Raw genomic sequence first — 20,767 nt, 5'->3', positions numbered from 1 at the left:
AATAAAGATGGTGTTTACTTTCTTCTAATGGAATATTCATGATATAATTAAGCCCTGAGTTTACTAGTGACCTAAGATCAATTAACAAATTGCATTTATCACTTAAAACTTTAAAAAAAGTCTTTTCTGCTTTACCACACACACACACACACCCCCACACACACCCACAGATCTTAATCTCAGGCACAGCCAAATAGAAACTGATTATAAAACCAAAAGATACTGTGTGTTTTAAACTCACTAAACACGAGCATTACAGTAACAAAATTTGTACTACTTCTTTTTCTGGTTTAGAGATTGTCTTTCATGTGTTAATAATTTTTTGAGAAACTTAGTATCAAATTAATTACATAGAGAGACAAATAATCTGAGTATTCATCACACATTCACCTATATTTAGAGCTTTAGGCACAGTAGCAAAGTCACAAAGAAAATCTAGACTTGTATAAAAAGACATGATCTTTACTGGTGCTTAGATGAACAAAGAGGTAGCAAAAAAAAGCCACCATTTCTCTCAATTACATAAGACCTCAAAACATACACTGATTTGAAAGAAAATCCATCCCTATTATAAACAGTGAAGACAGATTAATGTCATCTATTTCATAGTAGCGGGTCTTCCTTTGATATTTTTAACAGGCAGAAATATTTGATTTTACTCTTTTGTCACCAGAGATAATTGCTACATCACTTGCCAACACGATGAACTCATTTTATTAGTCAAATGTTGAATTCCACTCAAGTGCACTTAATACAGTACTACACATTATAAGTTGATTGAAATTAAAGAGATCTCCAATTAGAAATGGGATTTTCTAAAATACAACTATTACTAATTTTCAAGTTGTATGTTTCATTGGTGTTCTAATGAAACATATAAAGCAAATGATTTGTTTCCAGCATCTCTGAAAGATTATTTAGTCCTTTAATGTATTAAAATAGTAGTGAGAAAATATGCCCTTGAAATATAGACTCTGAGGTACAGTTTAAAAAATTAAAACAGATTTGATATGGTTAATTCAAACTGTGGTTAAATTGCAAGGGGACAGCTCAGAAGTTCATAAAAGTTTCAAATTAGTCACATTTGTTGGAAAAAAAAAACACAAAATGCAGGTGCCTGCAATGTTTACATTGTGTCAGATATTTCAGAGCCATGTATAATGTTAAGTCCTGAAATCCTAAACACTTAGTTTCTTAAAACATTTCTCGTTACTGAGGAGGCATAAAAAATCCAACAGGATTACATCTAAAATGAGGCTGTTCTTTCTCCTTTTATAAAATATTTTTGATTCCTAACACAAAAAATATGCACAGAAAGACATTTAGAATTTTCAATCCTTTTTTAAAATTGAGGGATCACTGCTTTTGAAAAATCTCTCTATACAGTATTTGCTTTGCTTTCTTCAGTCTTCCTTTTCTTCCAAGAGCTTTGCTACAGATGTACATCACCATGTATACTGATACTTTATTTTCCTGTTCCCACAACTGCAGAGGTGGCTTTATTAGCCAACAGCTTGATCCTTAATATTTACTTCTGATAGGATTCTCTAACTTTCGCCTGGAGCGCATCACATGTTTTCTTAGCATCACCTAGAAGCATGGCCGTGTTAGGTTTGTAGAAGATTGGATTGTCCACTGCAGCATAGCCAACGCCCAAAGACCTCTTCATAACAATCACCTGAGAACCAGAGATAAAATGACATAGTGTATTTAACAGACCTGTCTAGGACATGTTAGGCACACAAACATTGTTCTTCACTACCTTTGAACAAGGCATGTACCACTACTAATTATTTAGTGCAGGGACTTTACACAAGAAGTATTTTTAACATATGTTTACATTGTATTAACTTTAATACTTAAGTGTGCCCTTATTCTTATATCCATTAGAGAAAAAGTCATGTTAATAATTTATCTCTGAGTGACAAGATTACAATTATTTTCTTCCTAGTGCTTTTTTCTCTATAAAGACCATGTACACCATTTTCTAGTCAGCAAAATAAGCATTTTTCTATGAATGTGCTAAAGAAAACAAGTTTAGTGCATAAGTTTGCACTACAAATTCTAAAACAGATGAGGTTGAGTGGGAAAACTATGTTATTCTTTTCTATGACTTTAAAGTATATCAGAAAGTTCTAGGATAAAAGCCCAAAGAGCAATCCAGCTTCTCACAATAACAGAGCTACTAACTAACAGAATGTTCTTAGAAATCAAAATGGAAGATGTAAGTCAATGTATAATATTGACAAGTTATAGACATTTACAATGACATGAGTTATGGATGTTGCTGTCCTGCTGAATATCAAGTCAGTTCTTAATGAAATGAAAAGCTTTTCTGTAGTCTACTAGGACATGCAATCTATCAAAAAATAGAAGCAGTGCAAATGTATTCTTTTTCTTATAGCATTAGTATAGTAATGCACTTCACAAATTCTCAAATATTGACTACTGATACAATTTTTCATACACCCATGAACAAGCATATTTTATGTCTACTCACTCATCACAAATACTAAGTTTTAAACTCCCACATTTACAATAAAAAGAAACAAAATTAAATGGAAATGTACATTATTATGATTTTTTAAATGCAGAGGAGCCTCAGTAGTGGTAAAATGTGCCTACTGCTGACGTAGAGGAAAATTTACAAGCCTTTGAGTTATCTAAAATCTAGCAATTAGCTTTTTCAGAAGTAATATACATGAATGAAGCTTGCTTCCTTATGCCACGTTATTGTTTGGATTTCTAAATCACCTTCCTGCTAGACACTCTATAACAACTTATAAATTCCCTTTCAGAAAGTTAAATGAAAAAAAATATGCTCATCTTGGTATATGATGGCAATTGATACTGACTCACTGTCCCAGAGGGAAGCCATCTGCTTCACAGGACTCAATCTGGAATTTAGCCAGACTCATTACAAAAGCTCACAGCTCTTTTTTCAGCTGTGGTTACAGATTTTGTTAATCCACCCACATAATCTCATCTGGTTCTACTTGTGATTAGGGTATTCACTCAGTTTCTCTGGTGGCCAGAGAACAGACAGAAGCTGGACATAGGAAACTGGGCCCTAAACACGCTCTTACTCCTGGACCTCCTAGAAGGCATCATTTCTTATCAAATGATCAAAGAAAGTTCTGCGTGTATATTTTAAGTAACCTTTGATTATCAGAATGAAATACAAGACTGAAACTTTACCTGCTTTGATTTCCAGACCTCAAGGACTGGCATGCCTGCAATAATAGAGTTGGGATCTTCTTGAGCTGCTGAATTAACAGTGTCATTAGCTCCAATTACAAGGACCAAATCAGTATCTATATAATAAAAGAAAAAAGAAAGAATACAAAACTCAAAGGGTCACTTTTGCATATTTTCAGACAAATTATAGTGATCTTTACTTTATAATAACAATAACAAAAATATAGGATTCACACTTGTGCCAGGCACTTTACAAGGAACTTTATCAGAGAGGTGAAGCAACTCAGCCAATGTCACACAGCTAAAAAGCAGTAGGTTTTGCATTTGAACTTGACTATCTTGACTACAGCCTGCATTATTATGCTTCTCCCCTCTCAATAAATATAACTAATCTGACTTTATAACCCTTTTTTGATCTCAAAATGATCTTGCTATAGTATCACATGATTTTATGAAATTTGCATTCCACTTTCAACCTTTAAAATGACCACTTAAACCTCAAACTATAAGAATCGAAGAAGAAAACCTAGGAAACACCATTCTGAACATCAGCCTTGGGAAAAATGTATGACTAAGTCCTCAGAAGCAATTGCAACAATGCAATAATTGACAAGTGAGACCTAATTAAACTAAAGAGCTTCTGCCTAGCAAAAGAAACTAACAAGAGAGTAAACAGACAAGCTACAGAATGAGAGAAAATATTCACAAATTATGCATGCATTGGACAGAGGTCTAATATCCAGAATCTATAAGGAACTTAACTCAACAAGCAAAAAAAAACACATTTTAAAAATCGGCAAAAGACATGAACAGACATTTCTCAAAAGAAGACATACAAGTGGTCAACAAACATGAAGAAATGTTCAACATCACTAAACATAAGAGAAATGCAAAGCAAAACCACAGTGAAATTACTATCTCACACCAGTGAGAACGGCTATTAACAAAAGTCAAAAAAAATAACAGATGCTGGCAAGGCTGTGGAGAAAAAGGAACATTTACACACTGTTTGTGGAAACGTAAATTAGTTCAGCCACTGTGGAAAGCAATTTGGAGATTTCTCAAAGAACTCAGAACTCCTACATGACCCAGCAATCCCACTACTGCGTACATATCCAAAAGAAAACAAATCTTTCTACCAAAAGACACATTCACTAGCATGTTCATTGCAGCACTATTCACAATAGCAAAGACATAGAATCAACCTAGGTGTCAATCAACAGTGCACTGGATAAAGAAAATGTGGTACATATACACCGTGGAACACTACACAGCCATAAAAAAGATGGAAATCATGTCCTTTCCAGCAACATGGAAACAGCTGGAGGTCATTATCCTAAGCAAATTAACACAGGAACAGAAAACCAAATACCGCACATTCTCACTTATAAGTGAGAGCGAAACACTGGGTACTCAGGGACATAAATATGGCGACAATAGAACCTGAAGACTACCAGAATGGGGTGGGAGGGACATGGGCAAGGGTTGAAAAATTGTGGGGTACTATGCTCACTACATCTAACCCTCAGCATCCCACAATATAACCATGTAACAAACCTGCACATGTACCCCTGAATCTACAATAAAAGTTAAAAAAAGATACATAAAAATAAAATAAGATAACCCCTTGAGATACAATCTGATGTCTAATAGACAATGGTCTCAAAATCTGCATTAAAGTCATGTCCATAATTCCTGGAACTGGCTGGTGTTACACATAATTTAACAACAATGGTATCTGAAAGGGACATAAAATTAAAATGGCCTAAGTTTTCTCTTTAAGAACTGCAATATAAACTACCTTAGAATGTTGCCAAAAAATGCCATGTGAATCTAGACATACACATAATTTCATTACTTTTTCTAATAAACAGCATTTTTTAAGTTTACAGTGGATATTTGCCAGGGGGAAATGGTTTAATTTTAACAAGCATAGGCTTGGGCCAAATGTCATTACCATTCAACATCTACCCTATGACAGCTATAAAGTACAGCACTTTATCTAGGGAAATTCTAGTACTTTTTAAAAAGAAAAGAAAGAGAAAACTACTTCACCAGTCATACATTAGTACAATCGGAAACCAGTAAAATTTCAGAGACTGGCAAGAATCAGACACTAAATTGTCAACAGAAGCACTCATGAATGAAGAGCCTGAGGTTGAGTAACAAGCTGCTGAGAATCAGGATCTGGATTCAAAAGCCAGGTCTGCCCAGATCCCCAGTCTTCAGTATTTCTACACTACACCCCAAGGTTTTCACCATCCTTCAGTTCTTCACAGGGGAGAAAAATTTACCTGTGCTGTTTATGAATCTTTTGTATCTTATTCAACACTATCTTTCACTTATTTAATTTCAACTGAATATCTACCAGGTATAAGTTCTTTTTCATCTGACTAGTCAGTCTTCACTTAATCTACAATTTATATCCCAAATCTGCACTGCTTTATTCATAGTAAGAATATTTAAACTTCACCATTGCCCCCATCACTTACCTGGAAAATCATGGTTGATCTCATCCATTTCCAACACAATATCATATGGCACTCCAGCCTCAGCCAGCAGCACATTAAGCTGACCAGGCATGCGGCCTGCAACTGGGTGAATTCCAAACCTAGACATGAAACAAATGAACAGCTGGCTTTACTTGACAGGACATAATGTACAGAGACCCCAATATCACCTCTAAATCTGCACACTTTGTTCTTTGCACCTCTGCTTTTTTCTGATACTATCTGATCTCTACAGAATGAAACAGAAGTAGTCCAGATATATAGTCAATTTACAAATATTGAAGTTGAAGATTCGGTATCTTAGTGTGGAGAAACTATAACTTTCCTCAGAAAAATAAAAGCATAACTTTGGAGCCAGACTCTTCCATATACGCTTGTAGTGCAGTGAACTTCCAATAATGTTAATAAGTAATATCACCTTACATTTAAAAAGCATTGTGTTCTCTCATACTTTCTGGTAAATATTGAATCTTTAAAAACCTATTCACCTAGCCTGGAATTAAATGTTTCCCATGAAAAATCAACATTATTCTATCAAAAGCTGACTTCACATTCAACTTTAACCTCTTTGTTCAAAGGTAGGGAGATGACTGGGCACGGTGGCTCATGCCTGTAATCCCAGCACTTTGGAAGGCCAAGATGGGCAGATCACTTGAGGTCAGGAGTTCAAGACCAGCCTAGCCAACATAGCAAAACCCCATCTCTACTAAAAATACAAAAATTAGCCAGGCACAATGGCAGGTGCCTGTAATCCCAGCTACTCAGGAGGCTGAGGCAGGAGAATCGCTTGAACCCAGGAGGAGGAGATTGCCATGAGCTAAGATCGTGCCACTGCACTCCAGCCTGGGTGACAGAGCAAGACTTTGTCGCAAGCAAAACAAAAAAGGTAGGGAGGTAAAATATTGTCATACACACGATGTTAAAGTCTACAGCTACTCAGAGAATGATATAAAGTACTACTCTACATCACAGAAGACATGTGATGGGAACACACAGGAGCATCTAAAACACAGAGTGGGTAATACACAAGCAGAGCTCTACACTTAGGGTAAAGGACGCCAAAGCATCAAGCAACTTCTTTTGACCACAGATATAATAAGGTCTTTAAAGTTTTTTAATCCAACTTCTTGCCCAGTATTTATCTGTCTCCACAGTACTAGGAGCAGTGTGTGGCACATAGAAAAGGCTCCATAAGAAGTGAATGAATTAATGAATGAATGAGTCCAAAAAGAAATGCAGTTTATACTATCTCTTGGAAGAGATCCATCCAGCCTCAGCTTAAATACCTTCAGTGACCCTTCTAAGGTCTAATCCATTACTAGACTACATATATATATACACAGACACACACACATATGTGTGTGTGCAAGTATGTGTATATTGTGTATGTATGCATATATATTCATATAGTAATATATTCATTCATATACAGTAAGTCCTCACTTATCCATAAGTTCTTAGAAAGTGCAAATTTTTAGAAAGTGCAACTTTAAGTGAAACAAGATATAATGAAACCAATTTTACTCTAGGCTAATTGATATAAACAAGAGTTAAGTTCCTACAGCATATTTCTGGCCACAAAAGTATCCCCAAACTTCTAAATAAAAACCAAAACATTTCTAATAGTAAACATTGAAATAAATGTGAGCTATACATACAGTTAGGAAAGTTAATAAGATCAAATACGGTAATTATTTACCCAAGGCAGGAATCAGATCCGGACAGGACACCATATCATTGCAGTGTGCACTCCCAGACACCCACACTCACTCAGACTGGGACCACGTAGACACACCAATTCACTTAACATGAACGTCTTTGAGATATGAGAGGAAAGCAGAGAATCCAGAGAAAACCCATGCAGGCATGGTGAGAATGTGCAGACCCCACAGTGACAATAGCCCCAGCTGGGAATTGATTTTTTTTTTCTCATCAAAGTGGTAACAAAATGATACTGAAAAAAATGACATTATTTGAGGATTTGCCATATATATATTCATATATTAATATATTCAGTCTTAATATATATTATGTAATATATAATATATACATATTAAGCCAGAGATAAATAAATTATGTGTGTATATATATATAATCTCTTGGGTATATATATACCCAAAGAGAAACTCCATCTCATTGTTTTCCAAGGTCTGTAGTTGTGCCATCTGGAACCATAATGAATCTACAACCTCTTTCATTTGCAGATTCCTGCCAGCTATCCTAGTGATATGGTTTGGCTGTGTTCCCACTCAAATCTCATCTTGATTCCCATGTGTTGTAGAAGGGACCTGGTGGAAGGTAATCGAATCATGGGGGCAGATCTTTTCCCATGCTGGTCTCATGATAGTGAATAAGTTTCACAAGACCTGATGATTTTATAAGAAGGAGTTTTCCTGCACAAGCTCTCCTTTTTTTGCCTGCCACCATCCACGTAAGATGTGACTTGCTCCTCCTTGCCTTCCACCATGAATGTGAGACCTTCCCAGCCATGTGAAACTGTAAGTCCATTAAACCTCCTTCTTATATAAATTGCCCAGTCTCAGGTATGTCTTTATCAGCAGCATGAAAATGGACTAATATAGTAAACTGGTACCGGGAGTAGGGTACTGTTGAAAAGATACCCAAAAATGTGGAAGCAACTTTGGAACTGGGTAACTGGCAGAGGTTGGAACAGTTTAGAGGGCTCAGAAGAAGGCAGGAGAATGTGGGAAAGTTTGGAACTCCCCAGAGACTTGTTGAACAGCTTTGATCAAAATGCTGATAATGTTATGGACAATGAAATCCAGGCTGAGGTGGTCTCAGATGGAGATGAGGAACTTGTTGGGAACTAGGGCAAAGGTGACTCTTGTTATGTTTTAGCAAAGAGAATGATGGCATTTTACCCCTGCCCTAGAGGTGTGCAGAACTTTGAACTTGAGCAAGATAATTTAGAATATCTCACAGAAGAAATTTCTGAGCAGCATATCATTCAAGAGCTGACTTGGGTGCTGTTAAAGGCATTCAGTTTTAGAAAGCAAACACAGCATAAAAGTTTGGAAAATTTGCAGCCTGACAATGTGATAGAAAAGAAAAATCCCATTTTCTGAGGAGAAATTCAAGCCAGCTATAGAAACTTACATAAGTAATGAGGAGCCTAATGTTAATCCCCAAGGCCATGGGGAAAATGTCTCCAGGGCATGTCAGAGACCTTTGCAGCAGCCCCTCCCATCAAAGGCCCAGAGGTTTAGGAGGAAAAAATGGTTTCATGTGCCAGGCCCAGGGTCCCTCTGCTGTGTGCAGTGTAGGGACTTGGTGCCCTGTGTCCTAGTCGCTTGAGTCATGACTAAAAGGGGCCAAGGTATAGCTTGGGCTGTTGCTTCAGAGGGTGGAAGCCCCAAGCCTTGGTAGATTCCACGTGATGTTGAGCCTATGTGTGCACAGAAGTCAAGAATCGAGGTTTGGTATCCTCCGCCTAGATTTCAGAAGATGCATAGAAACACCTGGGTGCCCAGGCAGAAGTTTGCTGTGGGGGTGGGGCCCTCATACAGAACCTCCGCTAGGGCAGTGCAGAAGGAAAATGTGGGGCTGGATCACCCACATAAAGTCTCTACTCAGGCATCACCTAGTGGAGCTGTGAGAAGAGGGTCACCATCCTCCAGACCCTAGAACGGTAGATCCACCAACAGCTTGCACCACGCACCTGGAAAATCTGCAGAAACTCAATGCCAGTCCATGAAAGCAGCCAGGAGGGAGGCTGTACCCTGTAAAGCCACAGGGGCAGAGCTGCCCAAGACCATGGGAACCCATCTTTTGTATCATTGTAAGCTGGATGTGAGGCATGGAGTCAAAGGAGATCATTTTTTGAGCTTTAAGATTTGACTGCCCCACTGGATTTCAAATTTGCATGGGGCCTGTAGTCCCTTTGTTTTGGCCAATTTCTCCCATTTGAAATGGGTGTATTTACCCAATTGTATCTAAGTAACTAACTTGCTTTTGATTTTACAGGCTCATAGGCAGAAGGGACTTGCCTTGTCTCCTATGAGACTTTGGACTGTGGACTTTTGAGTTAATGTTGAAATGAGTTAATACTTTGGGGGATGATAGGGAAGGCATGATTGGTTTTGAAATGTGAGGATATGAGATTTGGGAGGGGCCAGAGGTGGAATGATACAGTTTGGCTGTGTCTCTACCGAAATCTCACCTTGAATTCCCACGTGTTGTGGGAGGGCCCCAGTGGGAGGTAACTGAATCATGGGGGCAGGTCTTTTCTGTGCTGTTCTCATAACAGTGAATAAGTCTCACGAGACCTGATGGTTTTATTAGAAGGAGTTTCCCTGCACAAGCTCTCTTGTTCTGGCTTGCTACCATCCATGTAAGATGTGACTTGCTCCTCCTTGCCTTCTGCCATGATTGTGAGGCCTTCCCACCCATGTGGAACTGCAAGTCCATTAAACCTCCTTCTTTTGTGAATTGCCCAATCTCATGTATGTCTTTATCAGCAGCACAAAAATGGACTAATGTACCTTGGATTCCTCCTAAGCAAAACACCCTCAGTCCTTTCAAATATTTAATGAATGACAGACTTCCTGACCTACTGCTGTCCTAGTCATCTGTATCCTATATTGTCAATGCCCAGCTTCAGTCTCAGTCCCTCAAAGTGAATACAGTGTGCTAGACATGATCTAGATGCATAAGGTGCAGTAAGAAAACCATATCCTCACATCTTTCATTGATAAAGCCTAAGTCTGTATTAGCATTTATGGCCACCACAACACAATGCCGCCTCACACAAAAATTATGATCATTTAAGGTGCGTTGTTATTTTTCACATGAACTGCTGCCAAGCCAGGTCTCCCCACTCTTCATATAGGCACATCAGGGAAGAGGTTAAAGAGCACAAGACTTGACCTTTTCCTGAAAAGAAGACCTGAAAAGAGCTATAGATGGCCATTTATTTTGCCCAGGTAAGTGAGAAATAGTTTTCTACATCTTTAAAACTAATAATGAAGACCCTAAACTACTATTAGAGGTCTTTTAATTGTAGGAAAAATATATCAAATGACAGATATTCTTTTTATTATTATTATACTTTAAGTTCTAGGGTACATGTGCACAATGTGCAGGTTTGTTACATATGTATACATGTGCCATGTTGGTGTGCTGCACTCATTAACTCGCCATTTACATTAGGTATTCCTCCTAATGCTATCCCTCCCCTCTCCCTGCTCCCCACAATAGGACCCAGTGTGTGATATTCCCCTTCCTGTGTCAAAGTGATCTCATTGTTAAATTCCCACCTATGAGTGAGAACATGCAGTATTTGGTTTTCTGTTCTTGCGATAGTTTGCGAAGAATGATGGTTTCCAGCTGCATCCATGTCCCTACAAAGGACACAAACTCATCCTTTTTTATGGCTGCATAGTATTCCATGGTGTATATGTGCCACATTTTCTTAATCCAGTCTGTCACTGATGGACATTTGGGTTGGTTCCAAGTCTTTGCTATTGTAAATAGTGCTGCAATAAACATACGTGTGCATGTGCAGATATTCTTTCTTATCAAATATCTCTATACACACAAACTAGAAAATCTAAAAGAGTTGAATACATTCCTGGACACATACACCCTCCCACTGAACCAGGAAGAAACTGATTCCCTGAACAGGCCAATAAAGAAATTGAATCAGTAATAAATAGTCTACCAAACAAAATAAAGCCCAGGATCTGATGAATTGGCAGCTCAAATCTACCAGATGTACAAAGAAGAGCTGGTACCATTCCTACAGAAATGATTCGAAAAAACCGAGGAGGAGAGACCCCTCCCCAACTCATTCTATAAGGCCAGCATCATTCTGACACCAAAATCTGTCAGACACACACACACACATAAACATACACACACACACACACAGACTTTATCGTTGATGAACATTGATGCAAAAATCCTCAACAAAATACCTGCAAACTGAATCCAGCAGCACATCAAAAAGCTAATACACCACAATCAAGTAGGCTTCATCCCAGGGATGCAAGGCCAGTTCAACATATGCAAATCAGTAAGTGTGATTCATCACACAAACAGAACTAAAGACAGAAACCACATGATTATCTCAATAGATGCAGAAAATGCTTTCAATAAAACTCAATAACCCTTCATGTTAAAAACTCTCACTAAACTAGGTATTAAAGGAACATACCTCAAAATAGTAAGAGCCATCTATGACCAACCCATGGCCAACATTATACTGAATGTGCAGAAGCAGGAAGCATTCTCTTTGAAAACCAGCATAATACAAGGGTGCCCTCTTCTCACCACTCCTATTCAACATAGTAATAAGAGTCTTTGCCAGAGCAATCAGGCAAGAGAAAGAAATAAAGAGCATCCAAATAGGAAAAGAGGAAGTCAAACTATCCTTGTTTGGAGATGACATGATTTTATACCTAGCAAACCCCACAGTCTTGGCCCCAAAGCACCTTCAGCTGATAAACAACTTCAGCAAACTTTTAGGATACAAAATAAATGTATAAAAATCACTAGCATTCCTATATACAAACAACAGCCAACCCTGGCCAAATCAGGAACATAACCCCATTCACAAGTGTCACAAAAATAATAAAATAGCTAGGAATACAGCTAATCAGGGAAGCGAAAGATCTCTACAATGAGAATTACAAAACAGTGTTCAACGAAATCAGAGATGACACAAAAAAAAGGAAAAACATTCCATGCTCATGGTTAGGAAGAATCAATATCACTAAAGTGGTCATACTGCCCAAAGTGATTTACAGATTCAGTGCTATTCCTATCAAACTACCAATGATATTCTTTACAGAATGAACTGGAAAACTATTAGAAATTATTATAAAACTAATAGAAAAAACTATTTTAAAATTCATATGGAACCAGAAAAGAGCCCCAATAGCCAAGGCAATCTTAAGCAAAAAGAGCAAAGTTGTACCAGTACCATGCTACCTGACTTCAAACTATATTACAGGGCTGTAGTAAAACTATATTCTAAAACTATATAGTAGTAGTAAAACTATATTCTAAAACTATATTCTAAAACTATATACTACAGCCCTGTAATATAGTTTGAAGTCAGGTAGCATGGTACTGGTACAAAAACTGGTACAAAAACAGACACACAGACCAATGAAACAGAATAGAGACCCCAGAAATAAGGTCACATAACTATGACCATCTGATCTTCAACAAAGCTGACAAAATCAAGCCACGGGGAAAGGACTCCCTATTCAATAAATGGTGCTGGGATAACTAACCATACACAGAAGATTGAAGCTGGACCCCTTCCTTGTGCCATATCCAAAAATTAACTCAAGATGGATTAAAGACTTAAATGTAAAATCCCAAACTATAAAAATCCTGGAAGACAACCTAGCCAATACCATTCTAGAGATAGGAGCAGGCAAATATTTCATAATGAAGACACAAAAAGCAATTCAACAAAAGCAGAAATTGATAAATAGGATATAATTAAACTAAAGAATTTCTGCACAGCAAAAGAAACTATCAACAAAGAGACAGCTTACAGAATGGGAGAAAATGTTTACAAACTACGCATCTAATAAAAGCCTAATATCCAGCATCTATAAGGAACTTAAACAAATTTACAAACAAAAAAAACAAACAACCACATTAAAAGTGGGCAAAGGACATGAACAGACACTTTTCGAAAGAAGACATACATATGGCCAATAATCATATGAAAAAAAATCAACATCACTGACCATTAGAGAAATTCAAGTCAAAACCACAATGAGATACCATCTCACATCAATCAGAACGGCTATTACTAAAAAGTCAAAAAACAACAGATCCTGGCAAGATCGCAGAGAAAAGGGAATGCTTATACACTGTTGGTGGGATTGTAGGTTAGTTCAACAATTGTGGAAAACAGTATAGCAATTCCTCAAAGAACTATACACAGAACAACCATTTGACCCAGCAATCTCATTACTGGTATATACCCAAAGGAATATAAACCATTCTACTATAAAAAACACATGCATGCAAATGTTCACTGCAGCACTATTCACAATAGCAAAGACATGAAATTAACCTAAATGCCCATCAATGAGAGATTGGATAAAGAAAATGTTGGTACACATACAGCCACAAAAAAGAATAAGATAATGTATTTTATGGGAACACGGATAGAGCTAGAGGCCACTATCCTTAGCAAACTAACACAGGAACAGTAAACCAAATGCCAGATGTTCTCATTTATAAGTGGGAGCTAAATGATGAGAACTCATGGACAAAAGAGGGGAAGAACACACTGGGGCCTACTTGAGGGTAGAAGAAGGGAGGAGGGAAGGGATCCAACAAAAATAACTATTGGGTACTAGGTTTAAAACCTGGGTGATGAAATAATCTATACAACAAACCCTTTGAGATGAGTTTACCTATATAACAAACCTGCACATGTACCCCTGAACCTAAAATAAAAGTTAAAAAAAGAACTCCTGTTTCTATAATTTTCCATCTAGGTAGGGCTGAAAGATTCAACCCTCTAGTCACATGTTCTTTACCTCTGGCAACTAGCCCCTTCCTGAAGCTATGGGGCTAGCCCTAACTAGCCAAATTCACTTTAATAGCATAAACTCAGGTATAGTTGACAGGGTTTGTTGTGAATAACAAAAGACGTCCCCAACAGGAAATTCCAAGGGCTTTATAAGCTTTTTTATGTCAGGAATGGGAGACAAACACTAAATAGGTATTTTTTATTAGCACTGATAGCAAGTAAAAATGAACTGCACAGAATGAACTATTAATACTCCAAGATTATTTTAAAAGGAATCCAGCATCTCTTCCTTCAGTGGGTTGTTGACAGTTTTACTTAAGTGAGAATAAATTAAAGACATTCATTAGTTTTAGGTGGTTATCCAATCTCACCATCTTAATGCAGGTTTTAGGTTCTTCAATCATGAATTATTCTATAATTTTTGGCAACATTAAAGACAGTTCAACACGTAAGTGAATTTTTTTTAATTCTCTAGAAACAAGATTGTTTATTTTTTTAACCAAACATTGCTATTCTAATGTCATCATCTGTGCCAAACCAGAGTTTCAATCACTCCTGACAACAAATGAAATGAGGCAAAATACTGACAATTTATGTTCATACTCTTCATGTAGTAATACAAGCTATATTCAGTACTACCACAGCTGTTTTCAAACTGCTCCAGAGAAAACATTTCCAAAATGTTACATGGATTCTTCTGCTGAGATCTCTACTTTAAAAATTTAATATTTTACAGTGGCAATAAGAAAATATTTGGAAAAAATTTTCTCCAGCAATCAAAGTGCATGCTCATCAAATAAGAGGCATTTTTCTAAACCTCAAATCTAAACATAAATATCTTTTTATATGCAGGTTTAAGCATGAAAATTAAAAACAGATTTAGAAAGAAAATGCATTATATTGAAATAACCAAAATATACTCCCAAGCCTACTGATGGCCCGGAATTTGAGAAAAGACATGATGAATGGAAGTTTCCAAGGTGCCTGAGTTTACAAATAACCATCACTGTTTTCATCAAGTTCCAGACTTTTAACTTTGTCTTCTATGGTGGAGATAGCTGAATAATCCCTCAAGTTCAGGAACAATAAAAAAAGCACTAAGAAAAAGATAACACATCCAGAAAAAAAAAATAAAGCTTACTTAAGTATAATAACAATTCAATTTTTTTTTAAAAGAGGAAAGGGCTGAATTTGTGTAATCTTTGCATATGTGAGAAAGAAGGATGCACACAAAGCAAAATGCACAAAAGTGACACATATATATGGCTTTAAAGGCACGTATGACACAAAGTGTTTAAAAATAAGAAAGTTATTTGAATATCAAAATAGAAAGGATAGTAATAGATTATAACCCCGTGCAGAAAGTGGGAAACCAGGAATCAATACTGATAACAGATTCATAGGTCAGTAAGAAATAAACACAGAAAGAAAGAAGCACTCTCCCTTACAGTGGTAGACCATGAACTGATAAATGTGATGGGGTTTTTACATGACCATTTTGCAATCATCATAATAAAGACTGGTACTGTAAAAATCATTAGCATGGCTGGGCATGGTGGCTCACACCTGTAATCCTAGCACTTTGGGAGGCCGAGGCGGATGGATCACCTGAGGTCAGGAGTTCGAGACCAGCCTGGTTTAGTAGAAACCCCGTCTCTACTAAAAATACAAAAATTAGCTGGGCATGGTGGTGGGTGCCTGTAACCCCAGCAACTCGGGAGGCTGAGACAGGAGAATTGCTTGAACCCAGGAAGCGGAGATGGCAGTGAGCTGGGATGGCGCCACTGCATTCCAGCCTGGGCAAAAAAGCAAAACTCCATCTAAAAAAAAAAAAAATCAGCACATGTTCAGTCTAGGGAGTTATGTTTGATGAAGAGCAAGATATTTGCATGGTCTTAAAGACAGCTCAAAGCAGTTTGCCCCTGTTCCCTTACTCTTACCTCAACTGAGAAAGAAAAAAAATTAAAACTTTTAGTGCTTTCTCTGATAGCTACGTCAATGAAAACTGATCTATAATCAGAGAGTAGTTGTTAGAAATATTAACCACCTGTACACTTTGCTGAATGGGCATTTAATTATGTGGACAGAGTCCATATTTTTGTTTTCTCCCCAGATAACAATTCCTTGTAAATACCTAACAAAATAGATTTTACCAAGTTTAACATCCAAATCTCTGCCAAGAAGAACTTACATTGAAACTGTAGTTTATTAATATGTATTTTACTGCACTGTTTGGTGGACACAGGTACTGACAATACCTTAAGTCAATGTTCTGACGATTTCGTGAACCAAAGAAAGGCACAGAGATTGTGCCCCAACAAAGGCAGAGATCCTATAATTAAATTTTAGGGCCCTAGCATTTGATTATTTTTGAATAATAGAACAAAATCATTTCCAAAAGAATGTACCCTAAAATAAAAAGTTTTAGATTGAAAAAGTCATTTCACTTTAACAGAGATTCTTAGTAACACATCTAAAGTATCGCATTGCATTATTAATCAACTGATTTTCTTTCAAAGTTAATGCCAAGTTGTATTTCAACTGTATCAATTTCAAATCAACATTTCAAATTAACTCAGAGACTTTTGCGCCCAGTTATTAAAGGTACTCTTCTATCACTGACTAAACCCAATGATGAAGCTAAATAACTAGATTTAGCTCATAGAACTACAGATCTAAAAGATCAGAGGGCACGTGGATAAGGTTCAAGAGAAACACGAAGTACCTAAAAACTTTAAAAAATAGCACACTCTGGCCAGGCACCGTGGCTCACACCTGTAATCCCAGCACTTTGAGAGGCCAAGGTGGGCGGATCACCTGAGGTCAGGAATTCAAGACCAGCCTGGCCAACATGGTGAAACCTCATCTCTATTTTTAAAAAATACAAAAATTAGCTGGGCATGGTGGCACACACCTATAGTCCCAGCTAACTCAGGAGGCAGAGGTGGGAGAATCGCTTGAACCCAGAGGCGGAGGTTGCAGTGAGCCAAGTTTGCGCCACTGCACTCCAACACACACACACACCCTTAAAAAAAATTCTGGATCAACTGGCCAGACAAAAAGGCAAAACTGTGATTTTCAAATAAACCACAGAAGATGACCAAATATTTCTTATTTGCATAGAAGAAAAGAAAATATTCAAATGTAAAAGAAAGAATTAAATTTTTTTTTATTAAAAAAAGCTTTTTGTTAACAATTTAAAACAAATCTTTATCTAGGAAAATTTCAGGCTTCTTTTTTGTGGGCCAGAGGGAGAGAGACTCACTAATCTGCCTTCATGCGTAACTCCCAGTTCAATCCAAAATGAATCCAAGAGTATTTTACATATAACTCAAAGGATGGTTGCCAGTGGGCATGATCAAGACCGTTATGGAAGCTGGGACAGCATTTTATTTATTGAAGGTGGGGGAGGGATTTCAATACATGGTCTTACCACTAGTAAGAGCAAGAAGCAACTTAGAGGGAGTCCAGGATTTGCAGAGTAACTACATGATGTTGCCCAATCCTACAGTACTAACTGCCTCTCAAATTAATCATTTGTGCTCTTTTCAGGTGTTAAAAGTAATCTTGGACACCAAAAATGTTTCCTAATTTCCCAATCCAGATCACCAATAAGTATCTCCTGCTTCTCCCAGGCCCACCAGGCCCACTGCTCTTCCCAAAACCTAACTGATGAGAATGTAAGACTAAGAATCGCTGTTCCACATGACATTTAAAGTCTGTGTTAGTTTCATATTGCTGCTGTAACAAACTACCACAAATGTAGTGCCTTGAAACAATCAAATTTGTTATCACTTAAGAGTTCTGAAGGTCAGAAGTCCAAAATCAGTTTCCCTGGACAAAAAAAAAAAAAAAAAAAAAAATCAAGATATCGAGAGGCCTTAATTCCTTCTGGATTGTTTTGTGATGAATTCCCCAGGTGTTCTTTGAGCTTTTCCGGGTGTTATTTGGATGTCTCGATCTCTACCAAGGCCAGGGAGGTTTTCCTCAATTTTTCCCTCAAATATGTTTTCCAAATTTCTAGATTTCTCTTCTTCCTCAGGAACACCAATTATTCTTAGTTTTAGATGTTAAACATAGTCCCAAACTTCTTGGAGGCTTTGTTCATTTTTTTTTTAATTCTTTTTTCTTTGTCTTTGACAGATTGGGTTAATTCAAAAGCCTTACCTTTGATCTCTGAAGTTGTTTCTTCTGTTTGTTCTATTCTATTGCTGAGACACTCAATGCATTTCACATTTCTCTGTGATTGCTTTTTATTTATGCTTTCTATTTCACAAAAGATGTTTCCTTTCATATCCTGTATCATGTTTTTGATTTCTTTAACTTGGACTTCACCTTTCTGTGGTGCCTCCCTGATTAGCTTAATAATTGGCCTTCTGAATTCTTTTTCTGGCAATTCAGAGATTTTGTCTGGAAAAGTCACCCTGTTCAACAAATGGTGTTGGGACAATTGTAAGCCACATGTGAAATAATGAAACTGAATCCTCATCTCTCACCTTATACAAAAATCAACTCAAGATGGATTAAAGACTTAAATCTAAGACCCGAAACCATAAAGATTCTATAAGATAACATCAGAAAAACCCTTCTAGATATTGGCTTAGGTGAAGATTTCATGACCAAAAACTCAAAGGTAAATGCAATAAAAACAAAGATAAATAGATGGGACTTAATTAAGCTAAAAAGCTTCTGCACAGCAAAAATAATAATAAACAGAGTTCACAGACAACCCACAGAATGGGAGAAAATCTTCAAAATCTATACATCTGACAAAATACTAATGTCCAGAATCTACAAAGAAGTCAAACAAATCAGCAAGAATAAAACAAACGATCCCATCTAAAAGTGGCCTAAGGACATGAATAGACAACTCTCAAAAGAAGATATACAAATGTCCAACAAGCACATGGAAAAATGCTCAACATCACTAATTATCAAGGAAATGAAAACCAAACCACAATGCAATACCACCTCAATCCTGCAAGAATGGCCATAATCAAAAAATAATAAAGGTTAGTATGGATGTAGTGAAAAGGAAACATTTTTACACTGCTGGTGGAAATGTAAACTAGTACAATACAGTATGGTAAACAGTGTGGAGATTCTTTAAAGAACTGAAAGTAGATCTACCATCTGAGTCAGCAATCCCACTACTAGGTATCTACCCAGAGGAAAAGAAGTCATTATACAAAAAAGATACTTGCACACATGTTTATAGCAGCACAATTTCTGATTGCAAAAATATGGAACCAGCCCAAATGCCCATCAATCAGTAAGCAGATAAATAAAATGTAGTATCTCAGCCATAAAAAGGAATGAAACAATGGCATTCACAGCAACCTGAATGGAACTAGAGACTAGTATTCTAAGTGAAGTAACTCAGGAATGGAAAACCAAATGGAAAATTATATTTTTTCACTCATAAGTGGGAGTTAAGCTATCAGGGCACAAATGCATAAGAACGGTAATTGAGCTTTAGGGACTCAGGGGAAAGGATGGGGGTGGCAAGGGATAAAAGAGTACACATTGGGTATAGTGTACACTCCTTGGGTGATGGGTGCACCAAAATCTCAGAAATCACCACTAAAGAACTTTTCCATGCAACCAAACACCTATTCCCCAAAAATCTATTGAAATTAAAAAAAAAAAAATTAAATTCCTTCTGGAGATTCTAGGGCAAACTCCATTCCATGCCTTTTCCAACTTCTGCAGTCTTCCCTCTTTCCTTGGTGGGGGGCTACATCACCCCAACTTCTGTTTCCACTGTCACATCTCCTTCTCTAACTCTGATCCTCCTGCCTCCCTCTTATAATGACCCTAGTGATTACACTGAGCCCACCCAATAATCCGAGAAATTCTCCCCATCTCAAAATCCTTACCTTCATCAAATCTACAAAGTCCCTTTTGCCATGTAAGGTAACAGTCGTAGGTTTTGGGGATTCAGATGTGGACACTTTGGGAGACCACTATTCTGCCTACCACAAAGCTCAAGCTCTCCAGTCCTGAAATTCAGTGAACAAGGACGTCTATTTTAGCTACATAACCCAATATATACTTTGTGATTACTGTTGGATTTCAATTTTATATCCCTCCTTGATTCCAGCTTATTTTGTTTAATTTTATTTGTTTTTAATATTGCTTTTGTCACCTTTAAATTAATCCATCTGGCTACCATCTTGAGGCTTTAACTGAGGTATCTTGGACCAAATTAGAAATTAAGGACCTCTAAAAATATTAGTTCTTTTTGTGATGCCTTGATTAGCTGCAGACTGCATAAAGACAACACTTTTGTTGAGCTAGTTGTAAAGGGTAAATAATTTTGAGCTAGTTGTAAAGGGTAAGTAATTACCAACATAACCATCATGTTATGCCTAATATCCCAAAGGACCGGTCATTTTATATCTACTTGCACAGTAATTTATTACACTAAACTTTATGACTCTAAAGTCAGAAAAAAAAACATATGCAAGATTATTACAAGAGAATGCCAATGTTTTGAGAAAAATAACAGAATACAGTCAAATGCATAGAGATA

At 37.1% G+C, this 20,767-nt stretch overlaps 1 protein-coding gene across 5 annotated transcripts in view; it reads right to left on the bottom strand.

Moving 5' to 3' along the window:
- Positions 1-441: 441 nt before the first annotated feature.
- The window catches only part of NNT (nicotinamide nucleotide transhydrogenase), a 99,686-nt gene continuing 79,360 nt past the window's right edge, over positions 442-20,767 (bottom strand). For all 5 annotated transcript variants that reach the window (XM_005556851.4, XM_005556853.4, XM_005556854.4 and 2 more), the window contains 3 exons: positions 5,691-5,809; positions 3,199-3,314; positions 442-1,678 (listed from right to left, as the gene is read on the bottom strand). In XM_005556851.4, the coding sequence (XP_005556908.1) occupies positions 1,529-1,678; positions 3,199-3,314; positions 5,691-5,809 (385 nt within the window). In that variant the 3' untranslated portion in view covers positions 442-1,528. The remainder of the gene's footprint in view (positions 1,679-3,198; positions 3,315-5,690; positions 5,810-20,767) is intronic.

The sequence above is a fragment of the Macaca fascicularis genome, chromosome 6 (genome assembly GCF_037993035.2).
Source record: "Macaca fascicularis isolate 582-1 chromosome 6, T2T-MFA8v1.1".
Classification (NCBI taxonomy): Eukaryota; Metazoa; Chordata; class Mammalia; order Primates; family Cercopithecidae; genus Macaca; species Macaca fascicularis.
The sequence above is the reverse complement of the archived record's forward strand: the minus strand, read 5'-3'. Positions and strand labels throughout refer to the sequence as shown.